The sequence below is a fragment of the Plecotus auritus genome (assembly GCF_963455305.1).
Source record: "Plecotus auritus genome assembly, chromosome: 11".
NCBI lineage: Eukaryota > Metazoa > Chordata > Mammalia > Chiroptera > Vespertilionidae > Plecotus > Plecotus auritus.
Window position 1 is genome coordinate 20,045,995 of NC_137777.1, and position 18,886 is coordinate 20,064,880.

Sequence of the window (18,886 nt, forward strand, 5' to 3'; positions counted from 1 at the left end):
CCAGATTTAACAAAGGAATACATTTACTTTTATTTTTAGTCTCACCCAAGGATATTTTCCCCCCATTGGTTTCAGAAAGAGTGGAAGGGAGAAAGGGAGGGGGGGGAGGGAGAGAAGAAGAGGGAGAGGGAGTTGGAGAGGGAGAGGGAGAGGGAGAGAGAGAGAGAGGGAGGAGAGGGAGAGTGGGAGAGAGAGAGAGAGAGAGAGAGAGAGAGAGAGAGAGAGAGAGAGAGAATGGATGCCTCAACCAGGGCCAGGGATCAAACCTGAACCCAGGTATGTGTCATGACCCAGAATGGGACCTGAGACCTTCTTGTGCATGGGATGGATGAGTCTCTAACGCACTGAGCCACATCGGCTAGGCAACAAAGGAATACACTTTTAAACAGTCATAGAAACAGGAAGTTAGAATTTGCATGGTAAATTATCAACTAAAATAACATATAAGAACAGGTATGAAATTCCATTGGTTGAACCACATGGAACTGCTGTATTTGTGGGTCAAACGGCCAAAAAGGTGCAACCATAGACAATTCATCCTAATAACAGAAATCTAGTTCTAGGCTCTCAGGGCCCAGTCCTGGCCCATTCACCATGTACTGCAATGCACACATTTCATACTCCTGGCCCATTCACCATGTACTGCAATGCACACAATTCATACTCCTGGTCCATTCACCATGTACCCGCAATGCACATATTTCATACTCCTGGTCCATTCACCATGTACTGCAATGCACACATTTCATACTCCTGGTCCATTCACCATGTACCTGCAATGCACACATTTCATACTCCTGGTCCATTCACCATGTACTGCAATGCACACATTTCATACTCCTGGCCCATTCACCATGTACCTGCAATACACACATCTCATACTCCTGGTCCATTCACCATGTACTGCAATGCACACATTTCATACTCCTCGTCCATTCACCATGTACTGAAATGCACACATTTCATACTCCTGGCCCATTCACCATGTACTGCAATACACACATTTCATTCTCCTGGCCCATTCACCATATACTGCAATGCACACATTTCATACTCCTGGTCCATTCACCATGTACCTGCAATGCACACATTTCATTCTCCTGGCCCATTCACCATGTACTGCAATGCACACATCTCATACTCCTGGCCCATTCACCATGTACTGCAATGCACACATTTCATACTCCTGGTCCATTCACCATGTACCTGCAATGCACACATTTTATACTCCTGGTCCATTCACCATGTACTGCAATGCACACATCTCATACTCCTGGCCCATTCACCATGTACCTGCAATGCACACATCTCATACTCCTGGCCCATTCACCATGTACCTGCAATGCACACTTTTCATACTCCTGGTCCATTCACCATGTACTGCAATGCACACATCTCATACTCCTGGCCCATTCACCATGTACTGCAATGCACACATTTCATACTCCTTGTCCATTCACCATGTACTGCAATGCACACATCTCATACTCCTGGTCCATTCACCATGTACTGCAATGCACACATTTCATACTCCTGGTCCATTCACCATGTACTGCAATGCACACATTTCATACTCCTGGCCCATTCACCATGTACTGTAATGCACACATTTCATACTCCTGGTCCATTCACCATGTACTGCAATGCACACATCTCATACTCCTGGCCCATTCACCATGTACTGCAATGCACACATTTCATACTCCTGGCCCATTCACCATGTACTGCAATGCACACATTTCATACTCCTGGTCCATTCACCATGTACCTGCAATGCACACATCTCATACTCCTGGTCCATTCACCATGTACTGCAATGCACACTTTTCATACTCCTGGTCCATTCACCATGTACCTGCAATGCACACATCTCATACTCCTGGTCCATTCACCATGTACTGCAATGCACACATTTTATACTCCTGGTCCATTCACCATGTACTGCAATGCACACTTTTCATACTGTACCTGAACAGAAGCTGTTGCTGCTAATGGTCCGCCCTGAGCGCCCGGAGCTGCTGTGGTTGAACTCCCTGCTCTCTTCCTCAGAGAAGGGAGACTCCGAGGCTGGGGACACTTTGTGCTGCTGCTGGGGCAGATGGGGCCGAAGAATCAGACGGGGAATTCGGCTTCGGGAAAGCTCCTTCTCATGATGCACTCTCTGCTCCTTCTCAAAATCGGACAGCAAAAGGAAAAAAGGAAACTTGTTTCCCCGCCTGAACTCCAGTCTCTTCCTTCTGGGCTCAGCTCCTAAGAAATCCCATTTCTGAATACCGAATCTTCACTGCATAGCCCTTATCTCAGTTGCTGAAATAAATTCCAAAGCTCTTCCACTGAGCTAACCCTTCTAATCTCCTGAAGAGCACACACTCCAGCAAGATGTGCGTGCGCACACACACAACCATGTACTCTTCCACCACTGGCAGGTACATATCTGACTCACCTTCCCACTGGCTTTTTCTGTCACATCCAAGCTTGTGGCTGTCTCAGAGGCTTTTTATTACTCTCAGCACACTCCTTGATTTCCTCTGGACTTCCATTTTGCTGTCCCTGAATCAGCAGTGACAATGTGACTTCCGTCATCCTACCTCCTCACATAGACCCCTACACCTGGAACAATTCCCTCCTGACAGGTCCTGCAGCCTTGTCTTCCAACCCCTCCTCTTCCAGCCAAGCTCTTAATTATTCATTAATATCCTGGTACACGAGGCTAGTTGCCAACAGACAAGCAAACAAAAATCCAATACTCTGCACGATGGCTCCACCTTTTACACCACGGTCAGCTTTTGTTTTCCTACAGGGTACCCACAGGAAGAGATTTTTCTGTCTCCTTAAAAACACAGCATTAAATACAGAGGGCCATGTCTTGGTTTTTAAAAAAAAAAAATGCATTAAAAAGTAATATCTTGGCAATGTCTTTCCAATTTTAAGGTGTTTTTCCCAACCATTATTTCATTTGTTCCTTATCCCAGACAGAACCAGGCCACAGAGAGAATACTAATTTATATCCCTATATACAGATGAGAAAACTGAGGCTAAAAGAGGTCAATATAGATGCTTGGCCCACACAGCACGTCATCTAGAAGCAGAAGGGGCCTGAAGTCCAGCGCTTTCGGAAGTCACCACCACCCTGCCTTATTAAAATGGATTCCTAGGAGGAGCTCTTGGCAAAAAAAGCCACCGCTCCCTCTAACCTCTGCAACTGAAAACAGGCTGTGGATTAGGTAACAAACCCTCTTTCGAAACATGACCTCTTGCTCCTTTCCAGGCTGCTTACCGGGAAGGGTCGCTGCCAAAGTCAACACCTCTGGGAGGCCCGCACAGGGCAGGCGTGAAGGGAAAGCCCAGCCGCGGGAACTCCTGAGGTCGCCCAGGCATCCAGCCCTCCCAGGGGCGAGAGCCCCACCCAGCCTCCCATTTCTTCTGCACATCAGTCCCCAGCAGGTAGCACACGCCAGCCAGCCGCTCCGCCTAGCACACTGCAGACCCGAACCGGAGCTGGGTCGCTCACATGCTGTCCTTCTTTCTCAGTCTCCAATACATCAAATGGTTTTTCAGCACATCACAGGCACACACCGGATTTCAACTGAGAGCTAGATCGCAAATCCTCAATTTCCGGAGATGGCATTAACCCTCCAAAGGCAATCTTGTTCACCCTCCTGTCAACCCCCCAAATCTTTTCCTCCAGTACCATCTACCCATCTCTTCACCTGAGCAAATGGTCCCCTGTCTCCCCATCGTCCCACCACCCTTGTCCCCGTTTGCCCGGACTCTAAACGCTTACCCCCCAGACCCCCCGCCCCCCGCCCTCAGCTCACACCTGGCCGCTTCTCGCCCCGCAGTGGCCACCTTCCCACTCCATCCGGCGCCCAGGGGCACTGCCACCCGCGCCCGCACGACGTGCCCTCCTTACCTTGGGCTCTCGAAGGGGTCCCATCGCGCTGCCGCCCGCCCGCTCCTCGCGCCGCCGCTGCCGCTGCCGCCGTCCAGGAGGAGGCACCTGCGCGCACGGGGGCGAGGGACTGCGTTGAGCCGGCGCGGGTGCGGGGCGCTGCTGCGGGGCTGACGCGCCGCAGCCACTGCCGCGGTTCGCGCTCGGCTCCGAGGGCGCGCCCGGCCGCCCCGCCCCGGCCGGACACGTGGTGCCGCCGCGGCCGCCCCCGGGGCGCCGCCCCCTCTCCCCCACCTCCCTCACCTGCCAGCCCCTGCGCGGCTCCTCCGCGCCTAGGTTTGCCCAGCCCGCCCCATTTCTCCGCGGGCACCGCCCCTGGTGCCGCGCGCCCCTCCCTCTCTGCGGACCCGGACCCGGACCCGGACCCGAGGGGGTGCAGGCGAGGCTCGGAACTTCTGCATCTGGGTGGTGCCCGGGATCCGGTTTGAAGGCTCTACACGTCGGATGGGAGCGCTGAGAAAAGCTGCGACATCACTACGGGCCAAAAATGGAGAAGGGGAAAGTTGTCCCCCCGCGGCCGCTCCCTGCCCTAAGTCAGCATACAGCTCCCCACAATTACCTCGCCCGCGAGAGACAGGGCGGGTCCCTCTCCACCCGGGCCCCAGCCAAGCCAGCGCTGCAGAGCTGACACCCCAGCTGGGATCCGGGACCGCAAGGGCTGCGATTCTCCTTGGGGGGTTCGCATCGGAACGTCCTTGGCTTGGCAGTGCTGCGCCCCAGGCAAAGAGCAAGGTGGTTCCTGCGGGACCAGGGCGCTAGGCTGTGCTGGGCGAGAGCAGCCTTTTCTCCAACTCTGCCCGCAGCCGCCTGGGAATGAGCCCAGGATCACTGCTATAGGAAGGACGCTGCCCTTGAACTCAGAAAGCCGGGGTCAAGGCACCACCCCACTCCCTTTAGTACCTTTATGCCTAAAATTCTTGACCAACTCTGAATAAATGGCGTCTGAACCTTGACCTTTTTTGGACTTCAGATATGCCTCGTGAAATTGAGGGATGACAATCATAATAATAATAGTAATATCTACTTCAAAGGATAGCTCTGAGGATTCGATGAAGAATACAAGAGAGCTGTGCCCAACTGATAGAACAGAACTTTCCAAAGGGCAGTTACGCCCCCTCCAAGTTGTCCATTCAATATTTGTCTCTTACATGACTGGCAGAAAAATCATTTGTGAGGCAGACAAATTTACTCAAAAAAGCTCCAAAAGTTATCCAACTGAGGCCTTAGAATAGGCACCATCAGCTGGATCATGGGCCTTGGTTTATGTTTACACTGGGTATACTTAAACCTTATCCGGTGATGGAGCTCCATGTATAATAAATTTATTCAGAATTGGAGAGTATTGTAAGTAGCAATGTGGTGGGGAACAGACCGATCCTTACAGCCAAGTGTCTGTCCTACATGGGAGGACTATGATCCATAAAAGTCATATTTGAATCTCCAACATCCCCCATTTGTCTGTCCTCCACACAGCATTTTTCTCAGCCCTCAACTGCCAAGTTTACAAAGTACAGTGTGAGTCTAGAGAGAGCCTCAAGTCAGAAGATTTGTGGAATCAATGGCCTTTTTACTATCCCCTAAAGAAATTCTACTTCATACATTTTCATGCCTTTTTAACCTACTTCGCTCTCTTAAGTAATGAGGTTGGTAATCCTAGAATTCTTTATTTGGGGGGAAGAGGTAGATTAATTAAAACTTTCTATCACTATCTCAGATAATGGACTTCAGGAAAGTGATGGTCCAAGATGATTCCTGCAGTTTATTATTTCCAAAATTACGAGCCTGAGGACATATACTGTTAGATAGGAATGAACTGCTAAGGTCAGAAGGTGCTTCTGAGTTCCTTACTGAGAACTGAAAATGGAGTCTGGGGGCCTAATAGCAGAAACATCCTCCACTGAGCTAGCCAATTCGGGACCAAAGAGTCACTTTTGACTTCTCCTCCCTCCCGTGGTCCACATAACATCAACCCCAAGTGATCTCCATGCTACCCTGGTAATAATGCCTTGAATCTGATTACTTCTGCCCACGGTTCGACTGCATTAGCTTCAGTTTAAGTCTCAGCCGCAAACATTCTGGATTACTGCAAGAGTGGTCTAACGAAAATTGTCTTGCTAGCAATTTTGCCTCTTATTCCTTTCTTGCCAGTTTTTCATTTTTGCACAAGGTCTTTCTGCAAGGCCAAATTAAGACATGCTTCTTCATTAAAACCTGCTAATGATCTCCCAGATGTCCTCCAAGGGACATTCAAGCTCCTTAATGTGGCACAAAGGCCTTTCATGATCTAGCCTGTTTACCTCCTCAGTCTCATTTCTTGCCACTCCTTTCTCTCCTACCAGGTATCCTTCCCCCTTCCTCCCCTCCTTCACTACTTCCTCCCTCCACAAATGGATTACACTCCTGCAAAAAAAACTGTGGAATGTTCAATTTTCTGGAGGTATACGCTCTCTTTTTCTGTAGACTATTGTATATGCTGGTCCCTTTGTAGAGCAACTCTTGCACCCCACCCACAGATCCTCCTCAACTCCTAAAGAGACATGAAGTTGCATTTCAGAGACAGCTTCTCCCAGGAAACCTCCCCTGATCCCCCAAGAAGGGTCAGATTCCCCCCTTACATACTAGGACACCTGTATTTATTTTACCCCCAGGGGAGCTGTTATGCTCTTGCATCAGAATTCCCTATTTTTTTGTCTTCACCAGGGATTGTACGCTGTGCCTAGTACAGGTCCTGTCACACAGTAGGCACTCAGTATATACCAGCCAAATGAATGAGTGAAATCTATAACCCCAGAAGGGGCCCGTCAGTACAGCAGAAAGAACATAGATACAACTTCTGTTCTGAAAATGACGCAGGGAAAGAGCTGCCTCCATTATGTCTTTGTACTTGATGATGAGGTGGTTGCCTAAAAAAATCCAACATGTGTTCAGTGAAAGCTTTTACTGCCGAAGTGCAGGCAGTGAGAGGCTGGGCGGTGAGAGTCTCCCTCTCGTCACCATAGCAACCCTGCGGAGGGAAAGGCTGATGAGTTAGTGCTCAAATGCCTCCTAGCTCTGTACTTTTGGAGCCGGAGCCTGTTTTTCCACTGTTCTAAAAGGCAAGTTTTACAAATGATAGCATCTATGTTGCCTTTAATTTCATTTGTTTCCCGTGTCATAAAGAGAAATGTCTTACAACGTTTGGATTACACCATCAAAGAGATATAATCTAATACAGTATATTATATTCATCTTTCATCTGCTTTAAAATAGCCCCATGCATCATTTCCAGTTTCTACTTACGTACTTATTTTATGGTCTGGTTTTGTAATTTTGTGGCTTTTTCCTTTAGAAATGAATGTCATGCTGGTTTTTAGAAAATATCAGCTGCTTTAGAAGGCTAGAACCAACCCTTTAAGATTATAGACAGCATTCCTGTCCAGGCCTGGGGAGGCAGAGGGCATTGCAGATTGGGGGAAAAGAAATGTGTCCATGTAATTATGCCTCCAAATCTAGTATGAATTATTTGATTCTTTGTTTATGTGAAATTTGTGATTAAATGGCCCATACCTTTCCTCTGCCCACAACTTTGTATATTTTTTAGAGCTCTTTCACATATATAATCTTATTTGAGGCTCACAAGAATCCTGTGAGGTGTATGTGGCCACCCCCTGAAACCAGATAAGTGATAAAGGACAGGTTTCTATGGCTAGGAACCCCCGCTCCCAACCAGACTGCAAACTTCACAGAAAAGACAATACAAACACACTGCCCAAGAGAAGATGTCTGCACCGTACAAGCAAGACACCTCGTGGTCCCCCCGGCCGCTCTTCCTCAGCTCACCTCAGTATGCTGGGGGCTTTCTGGGACTCAGTCCGGGCTGACACCGCACCACCTCCTAATCCTATCAGCTGTGCAAGCAAGCGCTGCCTTCTGTCTGCGTGACCCGGTGCTGGGTGATCTGCACAGCAACAAGGAGCAGCTGACGTGCTCTGCAACACGTCACGAAGAAAGAAACTGCATTCTGGGCATCCTGGGATTTTTATTTTTTTTTTGTAGGGTGCAGACCCATGTTTTTCCTAACCAGGGAGAGAGCCCATTTTCCCACATAGGAGCCTGTGTGAATGATCAACCCTTCTCTTATTGTATGTGTGTTATTGTTTCTAAATGGTTAAAGATTTTGATGTTGGAAAACTATAATGAGTAGAATTCTGCAAAATCACTCCCTGACCAGGGGCCCAGAGGGGGAGTGGGTAACCTGAGGCAAGGTCGGCTAGAACATCCATCGGGTTTGGAGTGTGTCAATTTTATCTCTATTCTGCAAGTGAGTTTTTAGTCACAGGCATTAAGGGCAAGTCCACGTGAGGAGGCAGAGGTTGGGGGTTGGGGACTTTAAAGACTGGTAAGGATACCGTCTTCTGCGCCTGATGGGGGAGCTGACGTGAGGTATCCTCTCAGAATGCCGTCTGCTGTTTGTGACCTTTGGCCCATTTGTGAGACTAGAGAAAGAGACTAGCCAAAGACATAAGTATGGTGATTGAACAAATTGGGGACACGTGGCTGGATAAGTAATTGACTTATTGAGATAGCAGATTAGAATGACTGAAATGAAGATGCTCTGGAAAGTCTGATGTAAAGGTTGCCATCCAGATAGGAGAAATAGTCTTGACATTTACCTAATGAGATGCTTCCATGGACCGGACAAGACAGGCCGATGTGTGGGTCTTACAGACTCACAGAAAGGGCAAAGGATGTTGCCTGTAAGTAGACATAGGAAGGCCCAAGTCTGGACGCTGAATTCTGAGCCTGAGAGAAAAGCACCTTCCTTTCCCAAGAGACTGAGATCAGAAAGTATGAGAAGGACAGGGCAGTTGAAAGCTGCCTGAACACAGCACATAGCTCCCTAGAGAGAAGACGAGGAATGAGGGCCGAACTCTTCTCGGATGTTGCGGGGGCAGAGCAAGTGGTCCAGGTCAGAGGCTCTGAGGGATTCATTCAGCAACCACAGCAGCCGAGGCCTAGACAAGGAATTCATGACCTGGGTTCCCAGAAAGCAGCTCTGTGACTAGATTTTAATTACATTAAAGGAAAGGAATCTGTTCTCCCTCCTATCATTTATTTCCACGATTGTGTACCTGTTTTCCCTTCAACTTTCTGGTGAACATGCTTTGGAATTTCTAAAAAATAAAATAATTCTGCTTTTATTTCTGCAAAAAGATGGGGAGGGAGAAAGAGGAGGATTTTGAGATTGTCTGTTCGAAGGACGGGAGTAGCAAGTATTGCAAAATGGGGCGCTGAGCAGAGGCCAACTGCCATAAGACAGCCACGGGAACCCTGGGGAAACCTTGGGCACGTGCACTGGCTGGACAGGCATGGTGGGGGGTGGGGGTGGGGGTGGAGGACTGACATCTGCATCTGTGAAAATGAAGTTCTGATTGCTACTTTATTTCTACCTCCTAGGCATTCTTGTGAATCCTTTTCCTTCATCACCTGAAATCTCCTGACTTCGTAAATACAGCACTTGCTATGTAGTTGTAGCTCTTCTCCAATCGGGAGCAGAAAAGTCCATAGGAAAATAAACCCAGAATTTGGGAATCTGGCCTTTGTTGTTTTGTCTGTTCATGTGTCCTCTCTAGCTATTTATAAAATGCTGGTTAATCAAAAAGGGTGGGGGGGTTGGGGGGGAGAAGCACTTTTTAAAAAAAGGTAACTTTAACAATATCTTTTTAAAGGTACTATAACTGCATCATCAAAATTTTGGGAAAAAATATTACTCATCATTTCCTCACCCTAACATCAATGATCCTAGTCCTTCCGTTAGCATTTCTGTGTACGTGCTTTCAGGCTTATCTTTCAGTGCAGCACTGTTAAAGTGAGAATAAAATTCTAAGTGACACTGGATGGCATTTGGGGCCTCCTGACCCCATCGCACCTGGCTATTTCTGGGTGGCTGTGGTAGGCTCCCATGCCCATCGTTTTCCCAGAGTTACCACCTCTGTTCTCGGAGTGGGCACTAATCTTGGGTACGAGCCACTCAGTCCTTAGCACTGCAGACAGACTGCTGGGGCTACTGAAAAGAAACTCGAAGCTCAAGGACAGCTTCCCAGGTCCCTGGCCCTGGTGGCAACTGTACCAGCCAAAAGTTTCAAGAAAAGCTACCGGTAATATGGTGAATTAGCAAATCCAAGGCTGGAGAAATGACCTCAACTCAGAAGCTGGTAGGAAATACAACTCTGCCCCTTTCTATTAGAAGCCCAGCTACTGGCTTGCATTATGCAATGCTGATTCAAAAGTCTGCAAAGAGATCTGTGATGAAAAAAAAAAAAGTAGTTTAATGAAGAACATGGATTCTCAAGTGCCAGAGGCATGGTGAGTCCCTCTTTACCTCTTTCTGACTGTGGGAAGATACTTAACCCCTCTAGGACCCAGCATGTGATACTTGCATGTAGAAGGAAGGGAGGGAGGGAGGAAGGAAGGAAGGAAGGAAGGAAGGAAGGAAGGAAGGAAGGAAGGGAGGAAGGAAGGGAGGAAGGAAGGGAGGGAGGGAAGAAGGAAGGAGGGAAGGAAGGAAGGAAGGAAGGAAGGAAGGAAGGAAGGAAGGAAGGGAGGGAGGGAGGGAGGGAGGGAAGGAGGAAGGAAGGAAGGGAGGGAGGGAAGAAGGAAGGAGGGAGGGAGGGAGGGAGGGAGGGAGGGAGGAAGGAAGGGAGGGAGGGAGGAAGGAAGGGAGGGAGGAAGGAAGGAAGGAAGGAAGGGAGGGAGGAAGGAAGGGAGGGAGGGAGGGAGGGAGGAAGGAAGGAAGGAAGGAAGGAAGGAAGGAAGGAAGGGAGGGAGGAAGGAAGGGAGGGAAGAAGGAAGGAAGGAAGGAAGGAAGGAAGGAAGGAAGGAAGGAAGGAAGGGAGGGAGGGAGGAAGGGAGGAAGGAAGGAAGGAAGGAAGGAAGGAAGGGAGGGAGGAAGGGAGGGAGGAAGGAAGGGAGGGAAGAAGGAAGGAAGGAAGGAAGGAAGGAAGGGAGGGAGGGAGGGAGGGAGGGAGGGAGGAAGGGAGGGAGGGAGGAAGGAAGGGAGGGAAGAAGGAAGGAAGGAAGGAAGGAAGGAAGGAAGGGAGGGAAGAAGGAAGGGAGGAAGGAAGGAAGGAAGGAAGGAAGGAAGGGAGGAAGGAAGGGAGGGAAGAAGGAAGGAAGGAAGGAAGGAAGGAAGGAAGGAAGGGAGGGAGGGAGGAAGGAAGGAAGGAAGGAAGGAAGGGAGGGAGGAAGGAAGGGAGGGAGGAAGGAAGAGAGGGAAGAAGGAAGGAAGGAAGGAAGGAAGGAAGGAAGGGAGGGAGGAAGGAAGGGAGGGAAGAAGGAAGGAAGGAAGGAAGGAAGGGAGGGAGGGAGGAAGGAAGGAAGGGAGGGAGGGAGGGAGAGAGGGAGGGAGGGAGGGAGGAAGGAAGGAAGGAAGGAAGGAAAAAAGGAAGGGAGGGAGGGAGGGAGGGAGCTAAGTTTGCACCAGTTGTAAGGATTTGATAAAAATACACGCATAGCCTACCAATTATGTCTGACACATGGTTAGAATTTAACGTATGTCCTTTCTCCCTCAGGATCACCAGCATTGCTGCCCCCTACTTGCGGTTTCACATTCTCCTCTTCCTAAAGATTTTAATTTTTTAACTTTTATTAAATGTAAATTGTAAGGTGTTTTTTTTTTTCAGGTGACTTATGAGATATAAAGAAACTGTATTTCTTATTAGAAAATACATTGTCAGGACTTTCTTCCCAAAGGTAGATTAAAAAGGTAAAAGTCCTGATAAATGTCCTGATACCTACCATTCATTCATTCATTCATCCATGTTTATTTTGTTCCTACTCTGAGCCAGGCCCTGGATCAGGCTCTGGTTCCAGAGAATTCAAAGTTGAACAGTGTTTCCTGTCCTCAAGTGTCTCAGTCTAACAGAGGCATGGACATGAGCATCATTACATACTATGTTATTGCCATGACAGACGAATGTTCTGGGAGCTTGATAATTTCTGAATTAGTCTGGGATCGGAGGCTTTCAGGGGTGAATTGTGAGATGATTTTCGAAGGATAAATAGGCCCTATTATAATTTTGGCCCCTCCAGAGCTCCTTTCTCTTTATCTCTCCCCTTTCTTCCCCTTCCTTCCTCTCCTTCCCCCACCCCCAGATCTTCTTTCTACTTTGAGAGACTTCTGCTGCCCTACATACTGGTCCACAATTTCTTTTTTTTTTTACATTTTATTTTTCAATTACAGTTTATATTCACTATTACTTTGTATTACTTCCAGGTGTACAGCACGGTGGTGTGATAATCACATACTTTACAAAGTGGACCTCAGATAGTTCCACAATAGACTGATGTAGAGAGAATCTTTACTGGTCTGACATAACCTTCTGGAAGAAAGGCATTTTGCCTTAGAGTTTCGATTACCTGCGCAGCATCACGCACAGCACCTGGTACCTCAATAAAATTTTGCTAATTAGCAACATTATTTAAAATTTCAAGAACATTGTTATACTGCCACCTATTGGTTCATTAGTGTATTATTCTTCGGACAGTCTCTTGGTTTGTAACAAGGTCTTCACAACAAACCCTAATGTTAATAGTGCCTTTATTCAAACTTTTAGAACACACTCGAAGTTTAAGGATACACCTCACATAATATCAATGAACATAATCAATATTCAGAGGGTATGGAATAATGGGCGGGTGCTCTGAGGTCTGACAGACACTGCTTCCAAATTCTCTCTTTCTCTTTACCTATTGAACCACTGCAGACAAGCGAGGTAAAGCATATGTATAAGTCATATGGCTAAGTCAAATTCAGATAGTTCCTACCTTATCTACGATTTAGGTAGAACTATTTCAAAACTTATGATTTATAATGAATAGCTACTTGGGAAAGAGAACATTACGACCCCCACACTACAAAATCTTTTTAAATACCCTTGAGAGCAGCCAATGTCCTAATGCTTGAGATCTAAGTATAGAACTGTGGCTTCGTTAAAACCAATGTGCTATGTTTCCCATAGTAAACACTTGTAATTTTTGCATATCAATTACTCATTTTTTTTTCCTGCCAACACTGTTAGTAGTTCTCTACAGTTCTAACTTCAGAAATACCTCTCTAGTAAAGGATTGTGAAATGTTGCAAATGGGGAATAAATACAGAATTAAGAATCTCCTGTTTTTCGTTTTTGGCTTTTAATTATGCATTAATGGATATCTGAAACATTGTTTTAAAATATGAAGATTATTCATTCCTAAATACAGTGGAGCTGATGCAAGTAATAATGAGGCAGTTTCTGTAATGCTCACCTAAGAACTGCCTTACAGAGCTATCCTTTTACAGATGCAAATTTTATCCTGTGAATTTCAGGCTTTTTATAAATAAGTGACTTTATTTATTCAACAAATATTAATCAATTTTTCCTTGCTATGCACCAAGAATTCTGGCAAATACTGGAAGAAATCTTAAGTAATTTGCCTTTGTAGTAGGAAAGGTGTGATTGTTAAAAATTTTACGTTGTCACGGACAACAGGGGGGTGGGGGCATGTGTGGGGAGGGGTTTGAGATGGGAATGGGGGGATGAGGACAAATATGTGATACCTTAATCAATAAAGAAATTAATTTAAAAACAAATTTTACGTTGTGCCTTCGCACGATGCCCTAAGCAGTGTTTGGCCTGTTATATGGCCAATTATCAGAAGGTTGGAATGATGAACTCCAACTAAATATTAAGCCATGAGCACTCTTTTGGGGCAAGTTTAAAATAATAAAATAAAACATGATCATTTTTAACACTTACAGGGTAATGACGGCTCATTTAATATTAATACTTCAATTTCAATCTTTAAACTCCATTTTAAGATAAACCAAGAATAAAAACACAGAAATAAACATGACAAAAGAAACCTATTTATTAATACAGAATAAATGCTGCATTTTTTCTTTATAATTAAGAAATGCAGTAGAGCGAAAATTAAGCAAGTCTTTTCCCTGTTGGCTGAATCCCTTAAATGCCTTTTCCACAGAGCACTGCTGTTCCTATAAACATTAAAAACTAAGCAGACACACAACAACCCCTTGATGGTCGGAAATGTACTCACTTCATCATGTTATTTTGCCATAATAGCTCTATTTTTACACGTTGCTACAGAATAGTCACTTCTCCATAATTGACAAATATAGCCAGAAACAATGGTGACTGAGAGAGGGGGTTCAAGCAGAAAATTCTGTTTATTTTTTATCAGAAGGAATATGGCTCTCCTTCAAAACGGAGTTTTCTGGTGGTCTTTGGCCAGAAGGTAATGTGTCTGTTCTGATGAGTTTTACTATAAAAAGGTCTGCCGTTGTGCATTCCTGGCCTTGGGCCTTTCATAAAAATGTTCGTCAGATAGCCAAGCCCTTCTGAAGCACTCAATTCCTGCAACCTGAGTCCCCCCTTTCCTTCCCACCGTTGCCACTGAAACTGGAAATGACTGCAGAATACAAATCATATGATAAGTATTGGAGAATTTTTCTGTGTAGCTTTCCAGCGTTTCTGCCAAACTTCTTGCCTAGAGAGCTGTGTGAGGCTTTTGAATCTGAAACCTGTGAGTGATCCCATTCTTCAGCCAACTGGGTAGCAGCCCTTCCTCAGGGATTAAGGAACATTTAAAGTTCTCTTAAGGCTTGCTTATTTGTTGGCCATATATTTATATCCCAAAATGTTAACCTCACCAGATGCATCTTCCTTATGGAGTCCCTTCCACATGGGATACCCTCAGTTCTGAATTGTAATAGTATAAAGGAGGACTCTTTCCCTAAAATGTTTAATCACAATGCCATCCCCCATTTAGCTTGATCCTACTGAAAGACGCTGCCTTTGGGTTTCTCAGTAAACCACGGAGTCAGCATACTAGCTCCCTGTCTTGATCCTCTTGAGGGTACAGCAGCACCATTTTAGAAGTGATGTGGCAAAGAGCCAACCACACTGTCCTTCAGGCAGACAAGGCCATTTGGAGAGTAGCTCTAATACCTCAATGATGAGTGCAAGGTGTAGGAGAAATTTTCAGCTAGTTAACATCCTCATTTGTAGGCCTGAACTTGTGATTTTCCCACTGACCATGCTTTTTTATTATTATTTTTAAATAATCCTCACCTGGGGATATGTTCATTGATTTAGAGAAAAGAGGGAGATGGAGGGAGGGAGGGATGAAGAAGGAAGGGAGAGAGGGAGGGAGAGAGAGAAAGAGACAGAGAGAGACAGAGAGAGATTGATTGGTTGCCTCCCGCAATCTTTTCGTGTACGGCAGTGGTCGGCAAACTCATTAGTCAACAGAGCCAAATATCAACAGTACAACGATGGAAATTTCTTTTGAGACCGAAAACCGACTTCTGCGCATGGGCCACGAAGTTTCAGTAGCACTATACATGGGTGCCCGCATGTGGTATTTGTGGAAGAGCCACACTCAAGGGGCCAAAGAGCCGCATGTGGCTCGCGAGCTGCAGTTTGCCAACCACTGGTGTACGGGACAAGACTCCAACCAACTGGGCCACCCATTGACCATGCTTTTTACAGTGAGGCACTAACAGAGGAAATAAATGAAGGAAGGCTTGACCTGTCCTGTTTTTATGCTATAACCAGTGTGTTCCATCTGCTTTCCTCGGTGTTGTTAAATGATCTTCCACAAACTCTGCTAAGGTTTTTAATTCACACAAAAAAGAGGCTTTGATATAAGTTCTAAGGAGAAGTGTGGTAAAAAAAAAGTCAACAAAGCCAGTGTTTTAAATGTGTCCATAGCTGCTAGCTTTTTCTAAATGGTGATTAAGACAAGGTATTGAAATAAGAAGAGCATTTCCTGCTTGAGCAAGTCAGACACTTCTTTCTTCACTTGGAGATTAGAGTGATCAAATGCTGTTACCCATTAAACCAGTATGCTTGCCATTTACATCGCTCTAAGCTCTGAGACTAGATTAAGAATTATATCCTTCAAACCTTCTGCATTTGCCTGCCCGGCCTCTATTGAACTCAATAACTTAACGTTTGGCCAAGCTATCTTACCCACACAGAATGTATACATCGTTTTGCGGTCAGACCCATTAATAAGGATGGAAAAGTCCTGAGCTTGCTAAACAGTGATCATAGATCAAGTCTGACGGCTTTTCCAGTGATGTGGGTGAGCCTTATATTTACTGTCAGAAAAGTAGTCTTGCCCCAAGCCTACTGCCGGTGAACATCTACTTGAGCAAGGAGAGAAAAGTAGCCAAGGGAATTTCCAGTGTGGCCATTGTGTAGGCAATCGCATCAGCTTGGCAAATCTGCCGCCTCCTGTTTCCCCGGCACCTCCACTTCTGATTATGATTTCCAAGTTGAATTCTCCCGTGTGTCCTGGTAGGAACGTTTCAAGGCTGATAGCCCTTTGTTGCATTTCACTGCCTACGTGTTTGTTTACATTGTCCTTTTTAAAGGAGGAGCCCACTCTGTCACTGAGTCCACAGTGGCCCAATTTGTCTTTTCTTTTTCTTTTGTACAAAGAGAACAACAAATTTAATAACCGCAACTCATTTCCCTCTAAGTAGGTGCAATCTAGTGAACTGTTAGTATGAGAAGGGAAAAATATGTATTTACTATTATTAGTTAGTTTTAGAAAAGAGAGGTGGGTGTTTTTGTAAAACTGTTCAGCAAACCGGGTTTTTAAAAAAAATTATATTGATAGGATCCTAACTTCATTTGAAATGTGAAAATATAAATGCTGCATGGAAAAGGACAGAAAAATTAATTTTACTTCAATATCAAACGGTGTGTTTATGAATCCAGCAGCCAAAAAGCCAATTAGCTAGACAGCTGTGATGAAATGCTCTAAAATATACCTAATTCTGAGTCATCTTCTGGCAGTATCCATTTGGTTTCATTTATTTCAATAAAAAATATATGGAAAGACATCCCTCCAAATTAATGTCAAATTTAAAATAAAACCAGAACCATATTTTTGTTTACAAACCAAAAAGTAAAAGCCCTTTTTCCTATTAGTCAAGGAAGAAAGTTGTTCCACAGTTATTTATAAATTCTTTAATTTTTCCCCATTTACAGTCATAATAAAAGGCTCCCATCAGTATATGGTAAAAATTACGTTATTTTAACATCCATTTAATTATTTTTATTTATTGGAAAGATGAGTATATCATAAACTTTCTGGACTATGTCTGTATCATGTCTTATCTCAAATAATCCAATTAGGGTTCCCAGTTTTCTGAATACTCACAATCACCATTTTTCAATGCTATGAGTTATTTTCTATGGCTCAAATGAGAATTTATTTCCAAGTGCAGTGCCGCCAGCCTGCGTAACTATTTGTATGATTACCAGCTGCCTAGCCATAGGAAAACTTTTAATTTAAGGCTCAAAAACACACACAAAACAAAACAAGTGATTAACTAGAAAGGATAGGAATTAAAAATAATTTAAATGCAATAGCCTAAATAAACATAAATAAGACATTATTTTTTTTCTGCTCATTTGACAAGAATTAATAAATATTTCTGACATTACCATTTGACTCTAATCTCCAAATTATTTCTCACTAAGCAGACGTTTATGGACACTGAGACTACTTTTACTTTCGACAAATAAAGGGGAACTACTCATTCCACAGTGAGTGGAGCTGGAAAAGACATGAATTTCTGGGTATTTCTGAAGGAAACTCTGGACACAGAGCGTGAACATGGATCTGTCCATGTACTAACTTATAGTGGCTGACTCTGGAAAGACTGTGAAATTCTCGATATCACAGCCCAAGAACTATAAGATGAAACAGGAGAGGGCTGAAGCTACAGTGATTAAAAGGAAAAAAGGAAAACAGAAGCATGTACACCATACAGTGTATACACACAGTGATCTCAGACGTCTCTACTTAGCAAATGCTGGAATATGAGCATTGAGGAAGCACCTTCTGACTCTTGAGAATGTGAAGATTAAGTCAGTGGTCTCTAAGGTGCAGAGAAGTTCCCCTTTTCGGGTGGAGAACAACTAAAGAATTGTTGGGAGTGGAAAGGAAATGCTGAGAGTCGCAATCTATAAATTAACAATATGGTATTTCATATACGGGATGAAACCAGTGCCATAACGTAGCTCTTAAATCGGATGTCTGGTGCCACCTTTATAAATGCAGTGAGAATGAGAGAGCCATTCGCAGGCTTAGATAGTGGTGTCCTTTTGAGTACAGTGTGTTGTAAAAGAGTGCAATTTACATGTGCCTGGACAATACAGAAGAGTTTAAATTCAACGAAGTAAGGAAATGGCTTCAAAAAGTGCCCTGCAAAAGAAGTACAGATTGAAGTTCATGCTCATAGTGCAAAGAGAGAAGCAAATCAGAAATGCCAGCGCTGCCTCTTTCCCCAGTATGAATTCTTTATTAGCTACATTATTGAGTGAAAACAGCAGAGAATAAGTTACAGAGACTAAGGATGTATGCTCAAAAACTGTGTTATAATAGAGGTGTGTGGTTGAAGATGTTTGTGGAGCACCGGTCTGGGGTCGTAGATCATGAAATACCAATATGCATGGTTATCCAATTCATTACCCCCAAGAAGTAATAGCTATTGAAAAATTGCGATCTTTGATACCTTTGCTGTGTTCTCTTCTCTTGAGAACCTTTAATTTCTCTGTGATGCTTACTGTTAAATTTAGGTCTCCATCTTGTCCAAGTTGAGGTCTTTCATCTCCCAGATCTCATCTGAACTTGTCTACTTGCAAATACTGTTGTCCCAAACCCAAACTTTATTTCAAAAAATAAGTCATTATTTCTTCTTCTCGCCATTTTAGCAACTCATCCCAAATGTCTCTATGTCAACCTCATTTCTTTAAGACGTGAGACAGAGAATAGCATAGAAGCTCAGTGCATGGGATTTGGATCTAGACTTCCTGGGTTAAAATTTCTACTCAACTGTGACTTTGGACAGATACATTTCCTCTATAAATTTGT

The 18,886-nt window shown here is 44.8% G+C and overlaps 1 protein-coding gene across 11 annotated transcripts in view; it reads right to left on the minus strand.

Moving 5' to 3' along the window:
- Positions 1-18,886, minus strand: part of SYBU (syntabulin) — a 107,362-nt gene that overhangs the window by 66,794 nt on the left and 21,682 nt on the right. The window contains exons 2-4 of one of the 11 annotated variants that reach the window (XM_080647126.1): positions 4,318-4,426; positions 3,914-4,000; positions 1,969-2,167 (exon numbers count right to left, since the gene is read on the minus strand). The exons of 1 other annotated variant lie outside the window; for it this stretch is intronic. In XM_080647126.1, coding sequence (XP_080503252.1) covers positions 1,969-2,167; positions 3,914-4,000; positions 4,318-4,426 — 395 coding nt within the window. Of the gene's footprint in view, positions 1-1,968; positions 2,171-3,277; positions 3,545-3,913; positions 4,139-4,317; positions 4,427-4,511; positions 4,655-7,771; positions 7,902-18,886 lie in introns of those variants that run through there. 9 more of the 11 variants (XM_080647132.1, XM_080647130.1, XM_080647127.1 and 6 more) reach the window with 9 other exon arrangements.